A 27,633-nucleotide genomic window follows, 5' to 3' on the forward strand; every position below is an offset into this window, starting at 1 on the left:
TATCTTAATATGTCAGTCAGTTTCTATTCCTTTAAGAAACATCATCATATCTGCTATTGTTTAGTTCTTAATTCAAATCATTTTAAAGTAATTACACCTGACAATTGTCTCTTAGGGTCATGAAACCCAGTGTAATGTTGGAACAGGTTGAGCAGGTTGTGACTTTGAGAACTGTTTCAGTTCCATTATATATATATATATTTTTTTTTAATTTATAACAAAGACTTTACAAAATAATGCTTAAATAAATAATGCCATTTTATTGTTTTTAAAAACAATATTTCTGTTCTCATTTTAATCCGTATATATATATTACTGAAAACTGTAGTTTTATTAAAGTCTTTGTATTAATGGCATACTATACATTATATACAAATTCTTAGATAACAAATTATGTGTGTATAAAAACCATTTTCTCTGAAGCAAATGAATCAAACATATTTGAAAGAATCTTCAGTAAATTTTTGAGCCGTTGGTAAAATAACTGGAGTTGACGCTCGGCTGAGATGGGATATTCTGCTGTCATGATTGGCATCGTCTGAAGAATGATTGCAGAAGTAGGGCAGGTGAGACGTACAGCGGTTCAGGGCCGGGTATGCCTGACGATAGCAACAGTAAGCTACAGTCAAGCCAAGAAGAGAACCTACTGTCACATCTACAGAGAAAAAAGAACATGAGTTTTTAATAGCAATTATTTCATTTCAAGTAGTAATAAAAATTGTTTGTTTCTTTTTGTAATAATGACTCTTCTATGTAATAAAAGTGAAAGTATGTATGGCTTGCTTCTATGATTTTGTATGCAAATTTAATTTTTCTGAGCAAAGTAAGGAAAGATTTAACTTAATATAAATATTAATAACTTAATATAAAAAAGGGAAATAATTATGTATGCAAATAAATTAATTTTTTTATAAAGGTGAATGTGCATGCAATTTTTTTATGAGCAAAGAAGGTGAGACTTAATCTTAATAACTGATATTATATAAAAAAAAAAAGGGAAAGTATAATTACGTATGCAAATTTAATTTCTATGAAGAAGAGAAATGGAGACTCAATTTTGATACTTACAAATAATTAAAGAGAATTGCTTGCCTTTTTAATATAAACACAAAAATATTCTTTCTTTATTATTAATCATAATTACGGCTGTGACAACAGCATATTCTTTTTTGTTGTTTTGACTCTTGAGTATATATATCCGACACAGTTACACACAGTTAATCAACCGAAAACCACATCATTTTATATAAAAACTAGTGATGGGAGGATTCCAATATTTTTCCCCGATTCTGATACAATTACCGATTCTGTACTAAATTGCAGATTCCGATTCTTTATAAATCTCTAAATATTTAACTATAGAGTTGTTATTTTCCCTGATTTCTGTAAAAAAAATAGATGTAAAATATGCAGATATTTTCCTAAACATAAATCTCCATTGTGGAGGATGATCCATCGATTTTAGCTTTACTAGTATTTTAAAATCAATAAATATTTATTATTTTATCATTATTACCAGCAATGGAAGAGTTTGATGCAAAACAAAATCAATTAAAAAAGACAATTAAAAGAATCGTTTTGGCATCGGAAAATAGGCACCAATTTTTTCGATTCAGATACCGATTCCTGATTCCGATTAATCAGCCCAACACTAATAAAAACATATAAGATATCAACGGATATATACTTGAGAGTCAAAACAATAAAAAGAATATGCTGCTGTCACAGCCCTAGTCATAACACTAGCAATAAATTTGTATCAAAATTACCAAAGTGTAAATATTTATCAATATGAATAAATGCGGAAGTTTTTTTGTTTTGTGTTCACAACTGGTACATCACTTATTATAGAAAGTTTTTTTTTTGTTTTATTTTATTATGGGCAGTTTTTTAGGGATTAAACAATGAATTATTTTTCCTTTGCAGTAAAACAATTATCTAATTAAAATTATAGAAAACAAAAATGAAGACATACAACATGATATCTACATAAAAAATAAAAAAAAAATAAAACAATTAAAACTTAATAATAAAACAGAATTATTATATTTGATACTAGTGGAGGGTACCCGGCATTGCCTGGGTGTGGAGAGGTGGTGTAGTAAGGAACCTGCGGAGTGTTAAAAAAGTGGTAGTAGGGAGGGGGATAAAAACAACAGTAGGCAGTTTGGATGGAGAGAGGTGTTTAAAAAAAAAAAAAGTGGTAGTAGGCAGGCATGCTCAAACCAGTAACGTAAAGGAGGAAAAGGAGGTGTAAAAAAATGTAACACCTTAGCTGATACGTCCATCACGCAACCAGAAGTCGCGAGCATTTTAATTAAGGGTAGTCAGTCAAAAGGAGACGATGACTTGCGAAAATATTGACGAAAAAAGCGACCTCTCTTTGTAGAAAACTGCCCAGCTGAGGGTAAAAAATTAATGTTTTTGGCCAATTTTTCGATATTTGTTATCTGAAAGACCGAGCTTTAAAACGATACTGATTTCGACGCATCTGTTGGAATTTTTTGCAGGACACACACACACACACACATATTTTGCCTTTTCTATATCAGATAAAACCTTGCCACCAATCATTTAATTATAAACTTTGTGAAAGTAACTGTTACTAAGCATCCATGTTAAATAGTTTGTTTTATACTCAGAGCATTTAAGTCTAATGTCTTATGCATTGAATATCATCAAATCATTCAAAGAGGAAGCATTTTTTGCTTTTTAAGAAAAATGCTTGGCTTACTGGTGGAATCAGGGCACATCTATAGAATTGGGACAAGATTTCATAGTCGATAAATGTTTTCAGATAAAAAGACAATGGTTTCAACTGCTTTTTTTGTCAATTCTAATAAGTTACAATGGTAGCTTCCAAATTATGCAGACGAAATTACCTGAATAGTAATGAATTATTAAACAAAACAACTAATCGTGTTAGTAGGTGAGAAATTGCTGCCATCTTGTTTAAATCAAAACGGAAAATTAACTCCTTTTTGAATTCTCCTGTGTCTAACGATCGTCTTCATCAAATTCTAATTTTTATTTTCTTTAATAAATAATTTTCTACCTTATCGATTTTCGTAATTTTTTAATATAATCATCGTAAAAATACGAGGAATACGTAGATATCATAGTTTTCATGTGAAATTCAGTTTTACGATTTCCGATATTTCGTCGCAATAGTGTAGAAGCGCCAGAATGAGTTTAATGATTTTCAATTAAAAACCTGCAATGAAACCAGTTCACCACTGATGATTAACCTCAGAGCATTTACATATATTTTATAATTGATAGTTTAATACAGGGGTTAAAAGTACCAACATTTTTCGATATTACATAATTTCAAATCATAAAATACTAGCAGGGAAAGCCAACGTCGCCCACAATCGAATGATGGTCAGTGAATGTTTCACACACCCATATTTTTATTGTCATCAAAATCAGTAAAAGTACCCATTTTTCAATTAAATCGATTGATTGTCTGCTCTAGTGACTTAGTCCACAATACATTGCAGTTTACATTGCACTGTAGAGAATCTACTGTTGATTTTATAAAATCATTTTTTTATACATAATGGCTTTAATTAAAGTTTAAAATGTAAAAGTCAAGTATCATGCATCAATTGTGCTCTAAACAGAAACATTCATTTCGAATGCCCCTCTGTCATATCAAAGAATCTACTGTTGATTTTATATGTCGGGCCTTTCTTAATATGGTAATAAAACTTCTCAAAGGTACTTGTGATGTTAGTCTGTGTAAGATTAACACCTTAACTTTGGTCAAAACTACCTGTTCCTTCTTTCATTGGATTATCGATTATCAATACTTATCGAAGACACTCTGATAAAAAAAAAACCTATCTAAGAAAACTGCCAGGCACATAAAATAACTTTGTGTGAAATTTCATAAAAATAAACCCAGCAGTTTTCAAACCCATAAGGGAACAAACTCAAACACACACAAAGTTCCTTTTATATAATAATAAAGATTAAAAGGTAAAGGTAGTTTGCTTGAAGCATAGCTGGTAGACAGCTATGTAAGAGTATGAGAAGGCTATAGCAATGCAGGAAACCGGGTGTTGAAGTGATGTGACATATGAACAAAAATAGACAAATGAACGAACGTTTGTAAATTTTTTTAAATTTTTGTATTTTTTTTTTTTTTTTTTCAAAAAGAATCATAAACATAAACCAGTAAATATGGACTTACTGTTTTGATATAACCGGGATGGTAGATGTAGATCTATTTTATTTTATTAATTTTATTATCAGGATTTTAACAATAAATAATATATGAAGCAAGGTCTAATCAGCAGATATTGTCATCGAAACACCATTCAAAACTGCAGTTGTGTTTGTTTATTCATTTTATGTCTTTATTTATACAGTTTGTAACACGTGATAAAAGGTGGCGATTTGAGTCACAACTAAACGTAGGGGTATGATAAGAAATTTCCGAGAAGAATGAAAATTGTTTATCTTTATAACACGTTGCCCGAAAGGGGGGAGGGGTACAAGGGAATTTACTGGAAAGCAAAAACCCAAGTATTTTCTCTTTATCGCATATGTGACACAGCAAAAATTAAAAAAAAAAAAAAACACGTGGATGGAAACGCAAGGACAAACGCAAATAAATAAATGCGAGAAAATAACGAAATAACACACTTTTCCAAACGATACAAAAATAGATTTATTTAAGAAAAAAAAAAAAAAAAAAGAAGAGTTTAATGAAAGAAAAAGAAATGTATTTGAAGTTCTGGAATCTGAAGTATATCTACTCGTATTGAAATGAGCGAAAGTCCTTTGGGGGGGGGTAATCAAAGTCTTTGCACTTACAGGTTTCTTTTGTTTTCCCTTTTTTTTATTTTGGTTTCTTTCGCTGGTGTGTTTCAAAACTCGACAATGACGCAGTTAATCCCAGATATTTCCTTCGGCGTGAAAAAAGTTAGGATGGCAATTTCACGTTTTCTCTTTTCTTGCTCACGCGTTATATATCCGTCTCTTTCGTGAGGAAATAAATTCATCGCATTCTCTCACATGACTGGAGAAGGTTGCGCCGTCCGCGTCTCGTGTGTCGGTATCCTTTTTGTATGAGGGGAAGTTGTCGTCCCCTCCTCCTCCCATGAGGAAGAACCTCTCAACAGGTCGGCGACTCAAGCCGAAAAGAGCGATTTCCGCTAGTGTCCAGTTAAAAAAAGGGAAAGAGGGAGCGATACCACTTCCGCTCCCCTCCTTCTCTCTGCTCACAATCCGGTCTAAAAATAGACTTGACGAAATCTCTAGCCGGAAAAGTCTCTGTAAGTTTTAAAGGGGTGGGGGTGGGGGGTACATCAGTGGACCCTCGTTCAGTTCTAAACAACTACTGCACTAGCCTACCTTGTGGGAATCATGTTTTATTTTACCTCGGTGGTGAAATATAAAAAACAAAAACGATATATCTCGTCAGCCTAAAATTAAGTATTTAAATTTTGATTTAAATACATAGTCCAATTTAAAGATCATGTCACAAGTTTAACTACAAAAAGTATTTGTTGGTTCCCCGACAAAAGGAGGATGGACATGCAAATTCACCCTTGTCCGTTCATCCATTCATCTGTCCACACTTTTCTCAATAACTACGTCTTGGAAGTTTTGGAAATTTTGCACAAGCATTAAACATGATAGGAGTAAAAAAAAAGTAACAGAATGGATTTTCCGGGAAAATTCTGGTTTTTGGGACTACTTTACCATATTTGTCCAAAATCTTCTGTGTGTGTTTATTTAGCAGTTTTGCATGGTGTTGACCTCAAATTTAGATATGTTAAGACCTTGGGGACTTTTGAGGCTAAATGTGGGGTCAGGGGGCAAATGCTGAACTTAGTCATTTTTTTATGCATCATTCACTGTGCACTCACGGGGGACCATGTATGCTTCACTTGTTTTAATTCAATTTCATCTTCAGTTTACTTTCTTTAAAATGAAACCATCAGCCCTACATATATCAAAGGAATGTTCGTATTGTTTATACTTTATTATATTATTATTAGGGTTTTGTCTTATTATTTATTTTATTCATTGTCTTTCTCTTTTTATGTTTATTTTATATTCATTTATTTATTTATTTTTATTTATTTTATACATTACTATAATAATATACAGAAGTATTAAAGATGATTAATACTAAATATACTAACAGCACTAGTAATATATAAAATATGATCAACACTCACCTTGCCAATGGTGATGATAATCGCATGTCCGTGACAAAGCAACAATCAATGCCAGAAAAACAGGAATGAAAGCAACGATTAAACGCCAGAGGAAACCTCTACCAATTTGGTTGAAACAATGAAGTTTCCCAAAAAGGTAGAAAGATGTGTAGCCCAGACCAGAAAAGGCAACTAACAAAAAAAAAAAAAAAAAAAGAAGATAAAACAACATTAATCAATTTTTTATAATGTAAAAATATTTATTTACAAAGTAATTATAAATGAAATTGACATTTTTCAAAATGGCTCCCAAACGTCAACAAAGATGGTGGTCATAAACTGCTGCAAACAGTTTCTAATTAACAAGATATCTGGTTTATCAATATTTACATAAATTATTTTTGGGTTATTTTTTTTATTACCAGCCTGAGTGCCCAGCATTACCCAGGTGTTTGGAGGTGTGTGTTGAGCAAAAAAAAAAAAAAAGTGGTAGTAGGCAGGCAGGCAGGCTCAAACCTGTACTGTGAAGGAGAAAAAGAATGCAAAAAAAAATGTGACGTCTTTGCTGTTACATCCGTTGCCAAACTGGGAGTGGCGAAGGTTTAAATTAAGGCTAGTCAATTGAAAAGAGGGGATGACTTTCGAAAATACCAACGAAAAAAGCGACCCTTCCTTGTAGAAAAGTGCCCAGTTGAGGGTGAAGGAATTTTTCAATACTTGTCATCCGAAGGGTCGAGCTTCAAAATGATACCAATCTCGTGAAAAGCTGCCACTTCTGTTGAAAGTTTTAGGCAGACATACATACATATTTAAACAGACAGGACAGGTGAGATTTATATTATAGATAATTAATTTCATAGGTATCTTATTTGACAATTGAGAGGTGACTATAGCTCAGTAGTTAACGACAAGGACTGACAACCTGAGTGTGACAAATTCAAATCCAGTTTGTTGCACAGAAACACTTTCACTTAGGATGTTGAAATCTTCATGTTGTCCTTCCCGTAAGTAGCCAATGTCTTTCTAGAAAGAATTCTCATTTGAAAAATATTGAGGAAACCAATGGCAACAATAGAATCATATGATTCATACAAAATGAATTAATCTGACCTTCTTTAAGAACCATTTTGCATGACCAGAATTTAAACTCAGAATAATTTGAAAGTATTAAGGAAAATGTTTGTGTACTACATAATTAATGATTATTATTCTTCAAAATAAAGACCATTGTTCATAGCATACAAGTTTTCCGATTCAATTCAAGCACCAATCCCTTAGCTGAGAGTTGAAAAATTCTTGACAGGTTTCAACTTTATCGAAAGACTCAAATTGGCGACCTTTCATACAAGTTGCATATTGCCAGAAAGAACAGCATAAAGATTGATTAATTGAACAATATGGAAGTTCTACAACATCCAGCATATAATCCACCTGACTAGAGTCTATTTCAATCAAAATAAAAGGTCATCAATTTGAGTGATTTGATGAAAGCCTGTCATGATTTTTTAAAATGCAGAACTTTTAGAGAATGTTTTTTTAATATAATTTGTTTAAAAATGAATCACGTTCGTATAGCACAGGAACTTTATCTTCAATCTATTTTTTTTATTTAGAAAATATGCAATTAATCAAAATATATAAATAAATTAACAAAAAATCATTTTAGGAATCTACGGGATGTTAGATATATATATGTCTACTTCATTTAATCACATAATATATATGAAGATATAATTTTATGCATAAATTTTCAGTATTTACTTCAATACATAGGTTGGTTGGTTGTTTTATGGCATATCAACCCTTTTCAGGTTATTTAATGCTGAATCCAAAGATTTTGCAGAAAAATTTTTTAATAGAATATATTTGTTGTTTTCAAGTCCGTTTCTATTTAACCCATAGTTGGGACCCTAACAAGTACTACCACTCCGGGTCAGAGTGGACCTGGGAGCAATGGCAATTAAAGGGTGGCTCCACACTCCCCAAAGCCCGCAAGCTGGGGCCTCACAACTGGATATAGTTTAAGGTCATATCCAGGACCCAATACATAGGTAGAGCTAGGTAGTAAGTTATGAAAATATATGTGGCAATGAAGCTACACAAAATATTCTATGTTTCATTCTCTGAATGAATGCCTTAGATTAAATTTGAACATAATCCAAGACATGATAGTGTTATTTGTTTATTTTTGAGGAGTGATTAAGAGATTTTTTTTTTTTCTTAATTTTTAAAATTTTATTTTTTTCTTAATTTTTTAAAATTTATTTTTCCTTAATTTTTTAAAATTTATTTTTCCTTAATTTTTTAAAATTTATTTTTCCTTAATTTTTTAAAATTTATTTTTCCTTAATTTAAAACAAAACAAAACAAAAAAAGACCCAAATAAACATGTATAATACTGTTTTAAAGAGGAATTAAATCTAAAAAAGTGTAAAAATTGTATTTTTAATTCATATCATTCAGACAAACTAGTTTAATCTTGAGTGTCAGTTTCAAATTTCGACTGATGTAACCTTCAACCTTCCTCAGGTGTATCTTGTTGGTCGCAAATTTTCCTGTTGAATACTGGAATCTGTACGGAATTTCAAGTGGAACTCTTTATTTAATCCATAGGATTAGCATACTCTTGTTCTCTCACCTATGACCAGTTGGACGTCCTAAGTAATTCGCAATTGTATTTTAAGTAAAGCCACACTATCACTTAATTTTACCAAGTACATTATCCGCTACACCAGGAGTACTTGCAGACAATTCTAGTATGAATTTTGAGAGCCTTAAACCTATTTTTATTTTTAAATGTACAATTTTACTATAGATCACTATTTATTAATATATATATATATATATTATTTATATATATATATATATATATATATATATATATATATAGCTAGATTCAGCCACTATGATGAGTTGTAGATGATGAAACATGTGCCAGTGGATATTTATATTTTAACACTACATATGTCGCTCCCCACTCTGGGGTACCAAATTGGTCAAAGGAAAAATTATTTCCAACTGGAATTTAGGTAAAAATGCACTTTCAACTGAAGAATTGAATTCATTCAAAAAGTATCGCAAAACAAAAACAAATAACACACACACACACATATATATATATATATATATTATATATATATATATATATATATATATATATACTAGCAGTTCAGCCCAGCTTTGTTCGGGCTCTATGTACTGTTCATAACTTTATGTGCATATGTATATATATATATATTAAAAAGTTTGACTCATGTCCAGGTAACCTAAATCTAAGATTTCAAGCGTTTAGACCCAAAATTGGCAGAGGGGTTTGACAGAGTCTACAAAGGTCAATTCTTTCAACTTTGACCGCCAAATTTTCACCCAAAAACTGATTACAAAGCTTGCTGCATGTCTGAATACTCTTTATGTAAAATTTCAAATGTTTAGACCCAAAATTGGCTGAGTAGTTTGCTAGAGACTGTAAAGGTCAAATCTTTTGAACTTTGACTCCTTGGCAGCCAAATTTTCGACCAAAAACCAATTAAAAAGCTGGCCCTATATCTGAATACACTTTATGTAAAATTTCAAATGTTTAGACCAAAAATTGGCTGAGTAATTTGGTAGAGACTGCAGAGGTCAAATTTTTTAAAACTTTGACCCCAATTTTGACCCCTTAACATTTGTTTTGGGCTCAAATCAAATTTAAAAGTTTGATCCATGTCCAAGTAACCTAGATCTAAAATTTCAAGTGCTTAGACCCAAAATTGGCGGAAGAGTTTGGTAGGGTTTTCAAAGATCAAATCGTTGAACTTTGACCCCTTGACAGCCAAATTTCTGGCCGAAAACCATTAAAAAGATTTTCCCAAATCTCAATACCCCTTATGTCAAATCTCGAGTCTGTAGACTTAAAATTGACAGAGTAGTTTGATAGGGAAATGTACACACATACACACACACACAGACAATTTCACTTTTATAGATATATATATATTCTCATTCAGAAACATGATATTTTTCTTAATTTCATTCAATTTTTGGTCAATTTGATGATCTAAAAGTAACAATGAGAATCCCCACCATCCAATGCTATGAAACTATTTTGTTTTAAATTTTTTTTCAAAATCCATCTGACATTGTTTGATAATGAATAAGGACCTTTGTGCATTCCTGCGCTCAGCATCGAATCTTATATTACCACTAGCAGGAAAACGCAGCATTGCCTGGGATTGAGTGAAGATCAAGGAATGTTTCACACTTCCAATACTTTTATTGTCTTCAAAATCAGTGAAATCGACCATTTTTTAATCAAATCGATTGATTGCTTGCTCTAGTCAATGACTCACCGCAGTGCACCAGGATGAAAGATTTGCAGGTCTCCCCATAAGAGCTCACTCTGCAATACATTGTAGTCTACACTATACTGCAGAGAATGTACTGTTGATTTTATAGAAGTATTTTCATATAATGGCTTCAACAAACGTCAAATATCATGATCCAATTGTGCTCTAAACAGAAACATTCATTGCGAACATGCCCATCTTATCAAAGAGCCTACTGTTGATTTTATATGTCGGGTCCTTCTGCTTGTGAAGTAATAAAGCTTCTCAAATGCACTTGTGATGTTTTGGTTGAAATCTGACTGTTCCTTCTTTAATGGGATTTTTTTAATTATTGATTTTCGATGCATATAGGAGGCACTTTGCTGCAAAACTTCTCTAAGAACTCTTCCAGACACATGAAAAACATTTGTGTGAAATTTCAAATTAGGAGTCCATAGGGAACACACACACACACAAAGTGCCTTTTATATATAAGTAGATTTTATAATATTCTGTAATTTTCCAGATTCTTTTTTTTTTCTTTATTTGTACTATTTTTTACTGCTGCTATTAATACTTACCCTCCTCCCATTACTCTCATCCATCCTCTCACCATCTAATGTGGATTCAATGTGGAAACAAGCATGTGAGTAAAGTTTTCATAGCTTATGCAAGCATGTCTTTGCTAGTATGATCCCTGCCTTTCCGTACTCTTTAAAGAAGAAGGTAATCCCAGAGGATGGCATGACAGCAGAACAGATACTAGATTAATCACCTAAAGAAGGAGATTATTCTTGGGAGGATGATATCATAACAGAACAGATACTACACTACTCTTTTTTGAATTGAACATAAAGATAGTATATTAGCCTTAAAAAATTCAATAAACTGAATAGAGCATTAAAAGATAGTCTCCTTTTCCTTCTTCAAGTGTCGTGACATTCTTCATCCCATAGATGAAATCATGGTTAATGTTCTCCACAGGCTTTGGTCCACTGTTGGTCCAATTTCTCTGAAGATATCACAATTTGAACTTGGCAGAATACATGGAGTGGGTTCTCATTACCTTCTCCAGCACATTGGCATCTAACTCGGCTGTTTGCACCTATTCATTGTCCTTGGATCATCAGTATAGCTGCAGTCGAATAACGTAACTCTTAATACCATAGAACCGTTGATCTGCTAGAGATTCATCCTTCTCCATAGCCATCCAATGCTCGGCTGCCGACGTCATCAGTTATTATCTCCTAGATGAATATCTTAACTGAGACTAGGAGTGCATCTCTCTCAGTGAATTAATGTCCCTCCAGATACCAACCTGGAAATTTCTTAAGACTCGGTGCGGTACATACAGCGCCTAGCCTTCCCAAGTGATCACCCATCTGGTACTGGCCAGGCTCATTGTTGCTTAATTTTGGTAATCTGGCAGGAATTACATGATTGTGCCGTATAGATAGTACAATAATTAAATAAAATAATATAGTTGTGGTTTCAAACAGCTACCAAATCTGCATTAGTAGTAGCTATAAATAGTTGTATTTTTAACTTTGGGAGGGTGAATTATTCAATTGATTTCATACAATTGAATGCTAACAGAACTAATTTTGATATAAAACAAGAGAATTCCATGATTTTTCTGTAGGGAATTCACTCTTTCTGACACTTCCAAACAGAAAGTAAAAAAATAATGCCAAATAGAACTTGTAAAAGAGAAAAAATAATCAACTGTAAAACAGACTGTACTTACTTGTCGAATGACCACTTGGGAAACTCTTACGACCTTCTATTATTTTTTCACGAATTCCTGTACATTGCATGTTCTCCACATAAACACCATCAGGAAAACATCGCCAAAAGAAATCTGGACGTGGTCTGTAACAAATATAAGTATTTACTTTTATTTTTAACGTGCCGTATTTTGTGGTGCCATTTTATCTAAATTCATATCTTCTACATCAGTCTAACTTTATAAATATTTCCCTTTATAAAAAATAAATTAGAGTGCTTGCATATCCCCTAATAGAACCTTACAGCTGGACATCAGGTGGCTTATAAAACCCAGTTGTGAAATATGACATTTAAAAATAAAATGACCGTAAAACTTTGTGAAACACTTACCTCTTATTGAAAGATATTAACGTACACTGAAAATTATGGAAATTGATCAAGTATTTTTATTTAAGAAATTAAACTGATATGCACACTTCTCAAATAGTGCCACTGTTAGCCATTCAAGAGAGGTAAATCAAATTTTTTAGATTTCCACGTAAATCTCAGATAAAGATGACACATGGCGTTACTTGATTGCAAAATCGTTAATCTCATATATATATTCATTTTATATAGATTCTACTCTTCTGCATTTTCTGTAATTTTTCATTGTACACTAACATTTTTCAATAACAAGTAAGTATTTCATAAAAGTGTATGTGTGTGTGTGGGGGAGGTAATCAAAACAACATGGAAAATAAAGTATAAGCGAACGTAATAAGCCTATTTAAATATTACAGCATTTTTTTAAAATTGGAAAAAAAATAAATAAAAAACAGCAAACGTGATGCAAAATAAAGAATAAGCAGACGATGTTAAAACTTCTTAAAAAAATTGGAAAAACAAAAACAAAAAAACAGCCAACATGATGGAAAAATTAAAAAAAAAAAAAATGAAAAATGAGATACTAAAAGATGTACCCAGCGTTGCCTGGTATTAAATCTAATGTTAAATTTCTTTAAAAAAAAAAAAAGGAAGAAAAAAAAAGGAAAAGAAACTTAGACATGTGCAGTCAAGTATTTTTTTTTTTGCTAAACAATTCAGTTCTTGTTAGTAAAAAAAAAAAAATACTCAAGCTGAGATTGAAACCAAAACCTAAAGACTGAGTCAAGTACGATAACCATTAGACCAGCTTGTAATGATCTTTAAAAAAGTGTTTTCAAACCCTGTGAAACAGTTGAGAAACAGATAAAAATCCGAAAAACTTCACAGAAATATTTTTTAAACTATAAGACCATTTTTTTATAATCTAAAAAAAGCAAACATCAATGTCATCATATTTGGTTTAACATCTATTTAACCTGTTGGCATGTATGTGAAATAGTTGAAAAACAGATAAAAATCCGAAAAACTTTACAGAAATATTTTTTAAACTATAAGACCATTTTTTTATAATCTAAAAAAAGCAAACATCAATATCATCATATTTGGTTTAACATCCATTTAACCTGTTGGCATGTATGTGAAATAGTTGAAAAACAGATAAAAATCCGATAATGTATAAGTACCAATTTTTCAATTTTGACCTCTTAACAGTTCTTTTTCTAGATGGAAACCAATTAAAATTGTTTTCCACATGTCTGAATACCTGATATACCAAATTTCAAGTCTGTAGATCAAAAATTTGCTTAGTATATAGGTTGAGAAGTGTCCTGACACACATATTCTCACTTTTATAGATATAGATTAATAGAAATAAATTCACAAACCAATTTATGACTGGTACAAATTATTTTTAAATGGAAATCAGTGAAACTAGTATGAATAAAATAAAAGTAAAAATAAAAGCGAAAAAAAAAAAAAAAATGCACAACTCACCTGCCAACAATCACTTTCATGATATTGGTTAAACTTGAACTAAGGAATACTGACAAGGCAAGACCTGGAATAACAGTAAAAAAAAAAGGATAAATTTTAAATTTACATATATGACATTATGAGGTATTTTTCTAATGCAATATTAGGTACTTGTCTAGAATCCCCCCCCCCCAAAAAAAAAAAAATCTGTATGATTTACATACCTATGATGAAACAAAAATGTCATATTCCAAAAATTATGTAAATTGATCAAGTAGTTTTATTTTTATAAAGAAAATCATTTTTAAGTGAGCGATGGGAATTCATAAACATTACAACATAAATCTTGTGAGTTATTGGGTTATCTCCCTTCATTTTAAGATTGTTTTCAAAATAGGGAGACAAGACAAACACTATTTGATTTTCTTATTTAACACTAAAGCTACTATTTTTTGTTTTATAATATAAGGAATATAAGGGGAATTCTGGGCAAGAACCCAATATTAATTAACAAGCAGGATCCCATGGAAATTCTATGCTTGCTATTTTCATCTACCTGCATAATTTATTGTTAATGATATTTTGTTTGAAACAAGCCATGACTAATGTTGGTGTAAAACTTTTTAAAAAATCCAAAGCATGGTTATTGAGTAAAGTGCAAACAAATGAACGGATGAATAATTTGGGGGCAATTTTACCCCTGTAATCCCTCTCCCCCTCTTTGAAAGAAATAAAATGACAGTTTTATTCAGTTTAATTTTTTTTTTTTTTTTAATTACATTTTCACCCCAAACAAGGCACATTGCCACTTTGGTGTAGGGGGCTACTATCAGGGGCAACAACTACTGGGGTACTATGTTGGGATTTGGGCAGCAAGATGTCGGTTCACGTTATACTTGAAGTTCTACATGTCAGTACAGTTGGGGAAGCAATGGACTGGAATGGAATTCCAGAGTTAAGCGGTTCTGGGGAAGAAACTACTAGAGTAGAAAGATCTTTTACATCTAGGGATCTCTCCTGTGTGGGGATGGGATTCATTTATTGCTATAATTTAAATCATTGCAAAATAAATCATCTCTTCATTCTTACCATAAAAATAATTCTCAGCTAAATTATTCTTTAAATAAATGAATGTTTGGGAAGTAGGCAATCTTTTTTTTTTTTTTTAAAGAGATGGCAGGTTATAAAGAACGTATAAAAATGAAATTGCTTTAGCATATTACTACATAAAGTTAAATTAATTATGAAGTGATTAATTAAAAGAAATTTGGTGGAAACATTTTTGAGGCAACAATATCATCAAATCTTATTACCTTTAAATTAACGATTTATTTCAAAAGGTCATACTTCTTGTGTTTGAATGACAACTAGAGAAAAGTATTAGCTTGATTATGAGTAACACAAACTGCAAAGGTCACATTCAAATTTTAATTATGAAAGGTTGCATTTCCTATGTCTTTAGGAGCCTCACATTCAAGCAAAATAACAAACTTCTTTCATTTATTCTGATGACAGAAGTATCTTGGTCAAAATTTGTTTCATTTCTAAGCATTACCCAAAACGGACATTGCATCCGAAATATCAATAAAAGATGCCTAGGAATTGCAAGTTGGAGTTTGTCGCAAGTTGTTTCAAATGTAAAAACCACTCTATACATCTATTACTTGTGTATGATGATCAATTATAGTGAAAAAAAGATCTTTTACAAAACTGAAGAGAATCAATAACCAGAGATCTATTGGACAAAGCAGACAAAATAATCTAAATACTATTAAAAAGTTACAGCATTTTTGGAGTTTGCCTGTTCATACATAAACAGAAATGTGATTGGTTGATAAAAAATAGAGTACACATTACTAAAGCAGTAGTTTTTACAATGTCAGATTGTCAAAATGCTGAAAAATGAACTCTCGTGCCATTTAAATCTCACATAAATCTAAAGGATTTTTTACATTTGGTGTACGTTTCATAAATTTAAAGAAATTCGCATAACACAACAGTAGAAAAAACTTTACAGAAATATATTTTTTAAACTATAAGACCATTTTTTTATAATCTAAAAAAAAAAAGCAAACATCAATACCATCATATTTGGTTTAACATCCATTTAACCTGTTGGCATGTGTGTGAAATAGTTGAGAAACAGATAAAAATCCGATGACTCATAAGTACCAGTTTTTCAATTTTGACCTCTTAACAGCCCCTTTTCTCTGAATGAAAACCAATTAAAAATGTTTTCCACATGTCTGAATACCTGATATATTAAATTTCAGGCGTGTAAATAAAAAATTTGCTGAGTATATAGGTTGAGAAGTATCCTGACACACACATGTTCTCACTTTGATAGCTATATAGATTAATAGAAATAAATTCACAACTCGATTTATGATTGGTAAAAATTATCTTTTTTTTAATGAGAATCAGTGAAACTAGTATGAATAAAATAAAAGTAAAAAAAAAAAAATATGCTAGTCTACAGGACTTTAAGAAATTGGTTTAAAAAAAGCCTATCTCTGGTCAGGTTTTTGTTTATCCCTCAGGTTCATTTTTATTACTTCTTTCCATTTTTTTTTTTTTTTCTCTGGAGCAGAGGAGAAAAACTTACCCAGTAGAGCCTGAATAACATCTATTTTGTTGTGACCATGGATGTAAGAAACGAGAATTGCTAACAGTGGAATGACAACCACGATCACCTGAAAAATTAAGCATAAAAGTTTGTATCAAATAAAAATCGATAAGTGAAAAATTATTCAGAGAGAAAAACAATGGCATTCACAATCTTCTACAAAACTGATCCGTGTAGGTATGATAAGATTTTTCAACATATCTTTTGCCACAGAATTATTTCACTGTCAAGTTCTGAGCTACTTCTCCAATAGTGAACCGTAAGCTGAAGTCTTATCTCTCTTAGGAAGACAGAGAAGCATGCCGTCCACTAAAAGTAAGGTTAGAAGAACATCTAAAAGCCATATGTGGAGCGATTGAAAAGTCGGGTATGGCTAACCATATATAGAGGGAAAAGGGAAACCACCTACCCTTATGGGACAAAGTAAAATTATAGACAGAGAAGAACAATGAAGAGTAAGAGGACTCAAAGAAGCAGCACACATGTTGGGTGATAATCAATTACTAAGTAAACCTTTTTTTTTTTATAGTTGGTGTTGGTGAGACAAGACGAAAACAAGTGGCGATTTACAAATCAATAAGTACATACATATATGTCTATATATACATATATTTATTCAGTTGTATTAAATACAAATGTCTTACTTGTTATTTCTGTAACAATATCCATAATATATTTCGGGAAAAAAATTCCCCTTAAACCAGCTGCCAACATTGCCCTGCTTTTTATTGAAACCAGCCGAGAGCTCTCTTTAGTATCCTCATTGTTCCCTTAAGTGCAATTGTTTGTATCTCTTTTGCACTTGGTTTACCAGAAATATTAGTTAGGTAGGACTTCAGGTTCTTCTTTATAAGCCCTGTGACATCTATAATAACTGGTATGATTGATATCTCCCTAAGATTCCAGTTTCTTTTCATATCATACATGAGACCTTGATATTTGGTCTGTTTCTTCCTTTCAGTTCTGTTCAGACCTCCATCATTAGGAACACTCACTTCAACCAAGGTTGCAACTCTCTCTGCCTTATTACATATAACTATGTCAGGTTTCAACATGATATGGGAACCGTTGATAATAGATAATATATATAGTAATAAGTAATAAATAGGGATGTTTACATTTAGAAGTAAAATAGGTTTAAGGCTCCTAAAATTCGTACTAGAATTGTGGTGCAGTGGTTAGAGTACTTGGAAAAATTCAGATGTAAAATTGACCTTCTTCTGAAGATTGAAGGTTCAATCCTCAAAGTGGGCAATCGAAAATACAATTGCGAATTACTTAGGAACTTTGTTCAGTCATTGCTGATGGAACAAGAGCATGCTTTCTTAGTGAATGAAATAAAGAGTTCTGTTTGAAATTCCGTGCAGATTCTTGAGTTTGACAAAAAACTTCCAGAGTTTGACAAGATACACTTAAAGAAGGTTGAAGGTTACATCAACCAAAACATTGTGAAACTGACACTCATGATGAGAAGAGTAATCCGAAGAATCTAAATAATACAAGCACAGGGATGCAACATTGCGGCAATGGGATGAGAGTTGGAGCCTGGTTGATAGTGCAGAGGATATTAGGTTTGAGATTTTTTTTGCACCATGTCTAGGAGTCAGAGACTAGTAGCAGATGCACTAAATCAGATGCGACAACAATTTTCCATGCATGAGTGGACTTGACGGTATATATTAAGTCCATCCCACGTGTATGTGGGGAAAGTCACTTACCCATAAAAAATAAATAGGGACGTAACTTGGTGTTTCAGGATTTTTGTATAACCACAATTCCTCCTTTTCTATGTGTCTTTCAAACGGTTCTAAATGTTCAGTAAACCTAAAAAAAAAACAAAAAAAAAAAAACAGTCATTAAAAATATATAACGAAAAGACAAAAACATTAACAGACAAGTTTCTTTTTGTCTTCACTTCATTATATTTTGTTTAACATCAATTTTACATGTTAGCATGTATTAGATGGCATTTAGAAATTTACTTCTAAACTAACCTATCTCTGGCCAAGTCTTTTTTTTTTTTTTTTAACTAATGAATCACTGCTTATCTTCTTCTTCGGCGCTTCTACACTATTGAAATGAAATTTTCGAAAATCGTAATACTGAATTTCACATAAAAACAATGGGATGTATGTATTCTAGTGTTGGGCGATTAATTGAAATCGAAACTATCGGAGGATTTGGGGGTATTGGAATCAGTATCGGAAAAATTGATGCCTATTTTCCGATTTTTTTTAATTGTCTTTTTTTTTATATTTTATTTAAAGTAAAATCTTCCATTGCTGGTAATAATGATTATTAGATGGCATTTAGAAATTTACTTACAAACTAACCTATCTCTGGCCAAGTCTTTTTTTTTTTTTTAACTAATGAATCACTGCCTATTTTCTTCTTCGGCACTTCTACACTATTAGGATGAAATTTCGGAAATCATAAAACTGAATTTTAAATGAAAACAATGGTATCTGCGTATTCTTTGTATTTTTAAGATGATTATATCCAAAAAATTACAAAAATCTATAAAAGGTAGAAAATTATTTATTAAAGAAAGTAAAAAATAGAATTCGATGAAAACGATCGTAAGACATAGGAGAGTTCAAAAGGGAGGTAATTTCCCTATTTTGACTGAAACAAGATGGCGGCAATGTTTCACCTGCTAACATGATTAAAGTTGTTTTGTTTAATAAGTCAGTTAATATTCAGGTAATTTTGCATAATTTGGAAGCTACCATTGTAACTTATTAGAATTGACAAAATAAAAATCAGTTGAAACCATTGTTTTTTATTTGAAAACTCCATTTATCGAGTACAAAATCTCATCCCAATTCTGTAGAAGCGGTGCTTCTTTTATAATAAAAAGAGAATACTGTTTTGTTTTTTTTTTAATTTACTTCAGTTAGTTTTAAGAGATGAAGGGAACTAATTCCACCTGGAGCTAACACTTGATTTCATTAAGTTTTGGACTTATATCCGAGGGTTCTTTTAAGGATAGATATGGTTTCCTTTATGGTTGCCAAGTGTATTTAATTATGACTTGGTCTTCCAGGGATTGCTTCTAAGTATTTCTTAAGATTTTTTTTTTATTAGGCCAGTTGCTCCTATTACAACAGGTATAATGTGCATTTCTTTAAAAAATGAAATTTTAAAGCAACCACCCCATAAAAATACAAACAAAATGAACCGCCATTTTTTTATTAATCATGTTTTGGCTAAGAACAAGTGACAATAACAATTTCAGAAATAATAGATCTTACAATCAATTTCTCCATTTCAAATTACATAGGTCAGTAGAAAATTATATTATTTTGTTTTTAGTAAAAGTTATTTGCTATATATATATATATATATATATATATATATATATATATATATATATATATATTTTCATTTCTCAGCTGTTTACTACACTGATATTTTTTTAATTACAAACATTTTTCCATGAGATCGCTAAAAACACCGATGAATTGTTTGCATGTTAATAATTAAATTTATTTGGATATCGGATTGTCTTAAAACTTAATACGAAAATATCTTGTCAAAAATATTAGAAATTGGAAAAAATATTAGATCTGATTTTTCAGTGCTCCCGCTTCAAGTAAATAACTGTGCCCAATTTTACGTTTAACACTTTTGGGTGGCTATCTGAAATATTTGTAGGATGTTTTTTTAATGCTAAACTCCATTTAGAAAATTGAATGCACAAAGTGTGGCATGATCCTTGACCTTGGCAGGGTCATTTTAAATGACAATAGTGTTTGGGGGGTATTGCCAAAAACTACACCGACAATTTAAATAGATTGTCTATAAAAGTTATGTTATGGCAAAGAAAGAAAATGAACCATATTAAACGGACATGCATGTATATTAAAACGGAAATAAATGAAACATTGAAGGGTATTATCATCACCAGCAAATGCTAACATAACAGGAACAATGTTTTGGAAATGAAAAATCAAGAAAAACATGATACAATGTTTTGGAAATGAAAAATCAAGAAAAACATGATACAATTGCGAAATATTTATATAACTGTGTTTACAAAAAGATAAGTATTTTTTATTTAGAAATATTCATGTGGGAAAGTTTAAGCAAAACGTTTTTGTAGGAAAATGCTACATTAAGTAAAAAATGAATACAAAGGCCTTTGAAATAAAGATAGACATTCTTTTTTAATTTAAAAATAAACATTTGGTTAATAACAATGGAAAGAATAATTTAGTCAAGTAATACACTTAAGTACCTCGTTGTTAATCATATTTATATGCTCAAATTCTTAAATTATGATGTAAAAACATTAATATTTCTCCAGTTTCGCCTTCCAGACGATTTCTACTTGGTAAATAAATGTTACCTCCAATACTAAACAACCGTTCACTTTCAACAGAAGACGGGGGTGCTGAGAAATATTTCCTGGCTAAGGATGACAGGATGGGAAATTCATATTTATTTGAATTCCACCATTGATAAACATCATTGTCATCTTTTATACTTTTGAATTTTTTATATTTTTCCATTTCTATCTATAAAGCAATATATTTGTTTATTTCACTATCTGCTTAATTCTGCATTGGTTTGCCCTTTTCTGTCGTTTTTCTTTAATTCAGTGAGGCACTTTCAAAACTAAAATTAAAGTCATTATCATCATCACTTTTCTCCACAGATACGCCAGACAAGTGAGTCTCCATAACTTGTGATACAGGGCGGATTTTTGACCTTTTGGCCAAGATCAAAGTGTAGTAGTATCTGTTCCGGCAGCTGTTGCAATCAAAGACCCATTGTCCTTCTGGTCCATCCAGCTCCCATTTCCAACCTCTCGGGAGCTGGTCCCCTTTTCCCTCCCCCCTCCTCCTCTCCACATTAAAAAAACGGGTGAAATGTCTATTTTTTCTTTGGTTATAGCATAGATATCTTGTGTTAACTATTCTTTAACAGCTTTATGAGGCAGGCCACTGTAGTTCATTTTCAAGGAGACCAACATTGAATCTGGGATCAGACACATCGAGGATAATTCAATTTTAATATTCATTTTGAAAATAAGAGACACAATATTGCAATACTATTCCAAGCATAAATGCATCAAGTATTTTGGGTTGCATTAAATTATAGAAATTTGTTTAAACTAGCTTCAAAGTTTACTAAGAATTTTGATTCTTAGTAACTCCTTCTGTATTAAAAGATTGAATGTTTATAAGCTTTTTACATCCAATCATTTTATAGAGATTAGATTAACTTTACCATAACAATCAATATTTATAGTTTTTTTAATTATTTGATTAATAAAAATAAATTTAACTTTCAAAATCCTATTTTTTAAGAATAATTTGGTAAAAACCGGCGAAGTTAAAACACTGAGAATAGAAGCAAAAAAAAAAAAAAAAAAAAAAAAAAAAAAAAAAAAATGAAGGTAAAACGGCTTCCAGGCAACACCAAGTAAGAACAGACATATATTACATATATATATAATTAAAATAAAAGTGTACTTTATATGTTATTTTGAATGTATATAATTTTGAATTTTGCAAAGATAATATAAGAACACCTGAATTTAGGTAAAAATGGCAAATGGAAAACATTTAGGTTAATATCTCACAATAAGTCTATCAAAATATTAGATATGATACATAAACAGAAAACATGAGAAGTTTGTCAAATAAAAAAAAAAACAGCTTAAGCCCCCCCCCCCCAATGTGATTTCACTTTTTATGTGATTACCTCGGAACACTGTTATAAACTTGTGAAAAACCAATTATAGATTAAAACAAACAGTCCACTTGGTTTTTTTAATTTCACTATTTTGAACATGTGGGAATCAGCCATGTATTCAAATAAAAGACAATTTATTGGATACGTTATTACTATAATAAATTCTTTTACATTTCGATTTATTAAAAACCCATTCTAAACATTGTGGGGCTTTTTTTTTTTTTTTAAACTATTCTGTACTTTCACATAACAATTTAATAAGCACCATAAAAATTTAATTTAATTTGAACATTGCATATAAATTTAATCTGATCAAACTTTAGTATAAAAGATATCATTGTATAAAGTCAGTAAACAAAAAACAAAAAAAAAAAAACGCACCCTTCATACTATTAACTCTAAGTCCAGGTGGTAATACGAAAAATACAATTTAAAAAAACTTTAACAAAAGACATAAAAGGTGTGTGTGATGTGGAAGTAACAGGGCTGTTAATAGTCAATTTATTGAACATTAATCTTGCTTTTTTTGCTGTGTTTACTTATCTTCTGCGGAAATAAAAAATTATTTTAGCATGCAGATTGGGATATCAGTTTTGCATATGAATTTAACATAAAATGATTCTCAATATAACGACCATTCTTACTTTTTAGGGCAATTAACCAATTTGAGTTTTTTTTTTGGCAATGAAAATTAAATTCTGTGCATTTGGGGGGGGGGTCTACCTTTTAAAGCAATTACACATGATTTTATGACTTTACCAGAAAAAAAAAAAACATTATTGCATACATAATGGAAAATTAAGTTAAAAAAATATTAAAAGAATCGTTTTTGGAATCGGAAATTAGGGACAACTTTTTCCGATTCCGATACTTCCAAAAGTTCCGATTTTTCCAATTCCCGATTAATCGTCCCAACACTAATTTCCAAGGATGAGAAGATTATAAATGATTAATGGAATAAATAAATTTTTATGATGTATGGGCATGATTGATGACAGAGCATTGAAAACCTTTTGCAAGATTTAGCAGAGGAGAAAAATTCTTCCTAAGCGAAACTGGCATAAGGCCGACAACTTCCCTTGACAAATTCATAATTAAAGGATACTCTAACTTAACATCTGACGCCCAAGATTGCCATGGACATGGAATATGTGCCTACATTAAAGATGGCTTTCCGTATGGTAGGGATATCTCCAGAGAAGACCCTAATTTACCTTATATGTGCTTCCGGGTTGCACTTGCTTACACCACTGCATTTATATTTACTTTCTATCACCCCCACAACAGCGGAGTTACTATCTTTAAGAGCATATCTGAAAAAATTGATCACATTCTGTCTGCTCACCCTTCAGCTAACATCCACATTTGTGGTGACTTCAATGTCCACAATGTGGAATGGCTGACCCACTCTAACAAGACAGATGATGAGGGGAGGTTCTGTCATGATTTTGCTATTGCCTATGACCTTACCCAGATTGTTCACGAACCCACCCAAGTGCCCAATACTTCCAGTCAGTATGCTAGTCTTCTAGACCTTTTTCTCACAACTTCCCCTGAGCTATGTTCAATTTCTGTTCTGTCTCCTCTGGGATCTTCCGACCACTCTGTTGTATCAGTTAAGATAAAAACGAAATGCAATAAGTCTTCAGATGTACCTCTCTACCATACTGTATATCGATACTCTACGGCTGACTGGGATAGCTTCCGTACACATATATCTGATCTATCTCTGCATTCCATTTTCAAAAAGGATGTGTCCTCCATAGTATCAGACCTGACCGAATGGCTAATTGTAGGCATAGACCGATTCATACCATCCAAAAATTTCCAACAAAAACCTAACAGCCAGCCATGGTTCTCCCCAGAATGTGCTGCTGCCATCGCGCACAGAAATCACTTTTTCCATAGCTACCAACGTAATAGATGCACTGAGACTAAAGCAGCCTTCAGGACTGCCAGCAACCACTGTAAAAGAGTAATAAAAAATGCAAGTCTGTTAAATCCAAAGTAGCTGAGCAGCGGCTTGGTTCCCACCAGTTTTGGCAAATAGCAAACAGGATCTTGAACAGAAGCGTGCGTTCTAACCCAACCATCATCAATGGACCTGAGATCATCTCATCAACATCAGATAAGGCCAAACTATTTGCCAAGAACTTTGCAGCTAATTCTACCCTATGCAACGAAGGCCATCAACTCCCTGTATTTCCTCCTATAATGGACAACACGCTCTGCAACATACAAATATCTGTGCGTGAGATCGCCAAGCTAATCAAGAACCTTGATTCCAGTAAAAGCAGCTGGCTCTGACGGCATTCCAATCATTGTGCTGAAAAAGCTTCAACCAGAACTTGCCCCCTTACTTATAAAACTTTTTAAGCATTGCCTTAAAGAGAAGTGCTTCCCAACACCCTGGAAAACTTCATCAGTATGCCCTGTATTTAAGAATTCAGGTGATAAGTCATCTCCATCTCCCTCTCAGTACAAACCAATAAGTCTCCTGTGTGTCATGAGTAAGCTTCTGGAATCCATATTAAATAGAGAAGTAGTCAATCACCTCAGCAGAAATAACGTTCTTAGTGACATGCAATATGGTTTCCGTTCTGTCAGATCTACAGCAGATGTGCTGTTATATCTCATAGGATTAGCGAATCTCTTGACAAAGGCTTCCTCTCTAGGGCAATTGCTCTTGACATATCAAAGGCCTTCGATAAGGTATGGCATAAGGGCCTACTTCACAAGATTTCCAGCTATGGTATAATTGGAAATGTTTTCTCAATCATTAAATCATTTCTCTCCGATAGGCTCATAAGAGTAGTGGTTGATGGGCAGAAATCAGAGGCCCTCAATATTAATGCTGGAGTCCCTCGGACGTCCATCCTAGGCCCAACTCTCTTCCTGATATACATCAATGATCTCCCAAAACACATACTTAAATCATTCGTTGACATCTATGCTGATGACACGACCATCTATGGAAACACATCAAAGGCCATAAATGACAAAGTTCTCTCTGATTTTCTCTCCTCTGATCTTGAGTGCGTGGTACAGTGGGGGGGGGGATGCTGGTTACTTTTAATGCGTCTAAAACCAAGCTTCTATCTTTACATCATCAACGCTCTCCCCATCTGGCATCAATTGAAATGGGTGGCTCTCGTCTAGGGGAAGCTCCATGTTTTGATAAGCTTCTGGGCTTGACCTTTACTCCTGACCTGAAATGGAACACGTACATCGTCAGTTGCCAAGGTCGCTAGAAAAATGATAGAATCCTTCTACCGCTCCAGAAGATATCTCACCCCTGATACAATTCTCTATCTGTATAAAAGCCAAGTACATCCAAGGATGGAGTACTGCTGTCACATTTGGGCAGGAGCTGCTAAAAACGGCCTATCCTGCCTTGACAGAGTATAAAATAGGCTTCGTGGCCTAGTGGGTGATGCTCTTTTCTCTTCTCTGCAACCTCTCTCCCACAGGAGAGACGTTGCGAGCCTGTCTTTGTTTTATCGTTACTACCATGGTAGGTGCTCGTCTGAGCTCCAATCTCTGGTCCCCTCTCGTCAATCTTTCACGATTAACACCTCTCTAGCTGAAACCACTGTCAAAAATTTTCCCCATGCCTTATCTGTGTCAAAATCAAAACATAGATTCCATGAACAAAGCTTCTTTCTTAGAAGTGCACGCCTGTGGAACTCTGTTCCGGTTTCCTGTTTCCCACCTGACTACAATCTGGATGTCTTTAAGTCCAATGTAAACAAATTCCTGATGAACCGCCCCCTTAAGTAAGACACTTTATCAAATCTCCAATACTAACGTACTGTACATGCAATAACCCTTATCCCAGAGTGGCTTCCAGGCCTTGATAAGTGGTGACTACCTTGTAAAAAAAAAAAAAAGAGAGAAAGAAAAGTGTGTGGCAATATTGTAGTGGAATTGAACAACAACATTAGGGGAATTGATTATGTGGTGAAAGTCTATCTATATATCTATAAAAGTGAAAGTGTCTCTGTGTGTGTGCGTCTGTGTACATTTCCCTACGCAATAATTCTGTCAATTTTAAACCTACAGACTCGAAATTTGATATACAGGGTACTGAGATTTAGGAAAATCGATGTGATTGGTTTTCGGGCAGAAATTTTGCAATTAAGAGGTCAAAGTTCAATGATTTGACCTTTGAGAACTTTACCAAACTGCTCCTACAAATTGGGATCTAAACACTTGAAATTTTAGACATAGATTCCTTGGACATGGATCTAACTTAATAACTTGATTTGAGGCCAAAATAATAAATTTTAAGGGGTCATAATAGGGGTCAAAGTTAAAAAAATTGACCACTTTTTCTTTTTTTTTTTGCTCAGCATACACCTCCAAAATACCCGGGCAACACCGGGCACCCATGCTAGTATATCTATAAAAGTGAACATGCCTGTGTATCTGCGTGTGTGTGTACATTTCCCTACACAATAACTCTGTCAATTGTAAGTCTACAGACTCAAAATTTGATATACAGGGTACTGAGATTTGGGAAAATCTTTGTGATCGGTTTTCGGCCAGAAATTTGGCTGTTATGGGGGTCAAAGTTCAACGATTTGACCTTTGAGAACTCTACCAAACTCCTCCGACAATTTTGGGTCTAAACACTTGAAATTTTAGATATAGGTTCCTTGGACATGGATCTAACTTAATAACTTGATTTGAGCTCAAAACAATAAATGTTAAGGGGTCATAATAGGGGTCAAAGTTTTAAAAAAATTTGACCTCTGCAGTCTCTACCAAATTACTCAGACAATTTCTGGTCTAAACATTTGAAATTTTACATAAAGGGTATTCAGAGATATGGCAAGCTTTTAAATTGGTTTGGGCTGAAAATTTTTAGTTACCAATATAGAAATGTATGCATGCAAGTATGTTTGCATGTCTGCCTAAAACTTTCAACAGAGGCGAGGGATTTTTACAAGATCAGTATCGTTTTGAAGTTCGACCTTTCAGACAACAAATATCGAAAAATTGACTAAAAACATTAATATCTTCACCTTCAACTGGGCACTTTTCAACAGGGGGGGTCGCTTTTTTCGCCGATATTTTTAAAAGTAATCCTCTCCTTTCGATTGTCTAGCCTTAATTTAAACCTACGTCACTTCCGGTTTGGTGGTGGTCGTAACAGCAAAGACATCAAGTTTTTCCCCCCGTTCTTTTCCTCCTTCACGGTACGGGTTCGAGCCTGTCTTCCTATTACCACTTTTTTTTTTTTTTTTGCTCAACA

At 32.6% G+C, this 27,633-nt stretch overlaps 1 protein-coding gene across 1 annotated transcript in view; it reads right to left on the bottom strand.

Annotated features, from left to right (window-relative positions):
• Positions 1–234: 234 nt before the first annotated feature.
• LOC145283732 (phospholipid phosphatase 5-like) overlaps positions 235–27,633 on the bottom strand; it is a 46,634-nt gene continuing 19,235 nt past the window's right edge. The window contains exons 3-8 of the mRNA XM_080132787.1: positions 18,392–18,497; positions 16,653–16,740; positions 14,069–14,132; positions 12,228–12,352; positions 6,198–6,368; positions 235–655 (exon numbers count right to left, since the gene is read on the bottom strand). Coding sequence (XP_079988913.1) covers positions 432–655; positions 6,198–6,368; positions 12,228–12,352; positions 14,069–14,132; positions 16,653–16,740; positions 18,392–18,497 — 778 coding nt within the window. The 3' untranslated portion in view covers positions 235–431. The remainder of the gene's footprint in view (positions 656–6,197; positions 6,369–12,227; positions 12,353–14,068; positions 14,133–16,652; positions 16,741–18,391; positions 18,498–27,633) is intronic.

This window comes from Euprymna scolopes, chromosome 8 (assembly GCF_053919585.1).
Source record: "Euprymna scolopes isolate OS-2025 chromosome 8, ASM5391958v1, whole genome shotgun sequence".
NCBI lineage: Eukaryota > Metazoa > Mollusca > Cephalopoda > Sepiida > Sepiolidae > Euprymna > Euprymna scolopes.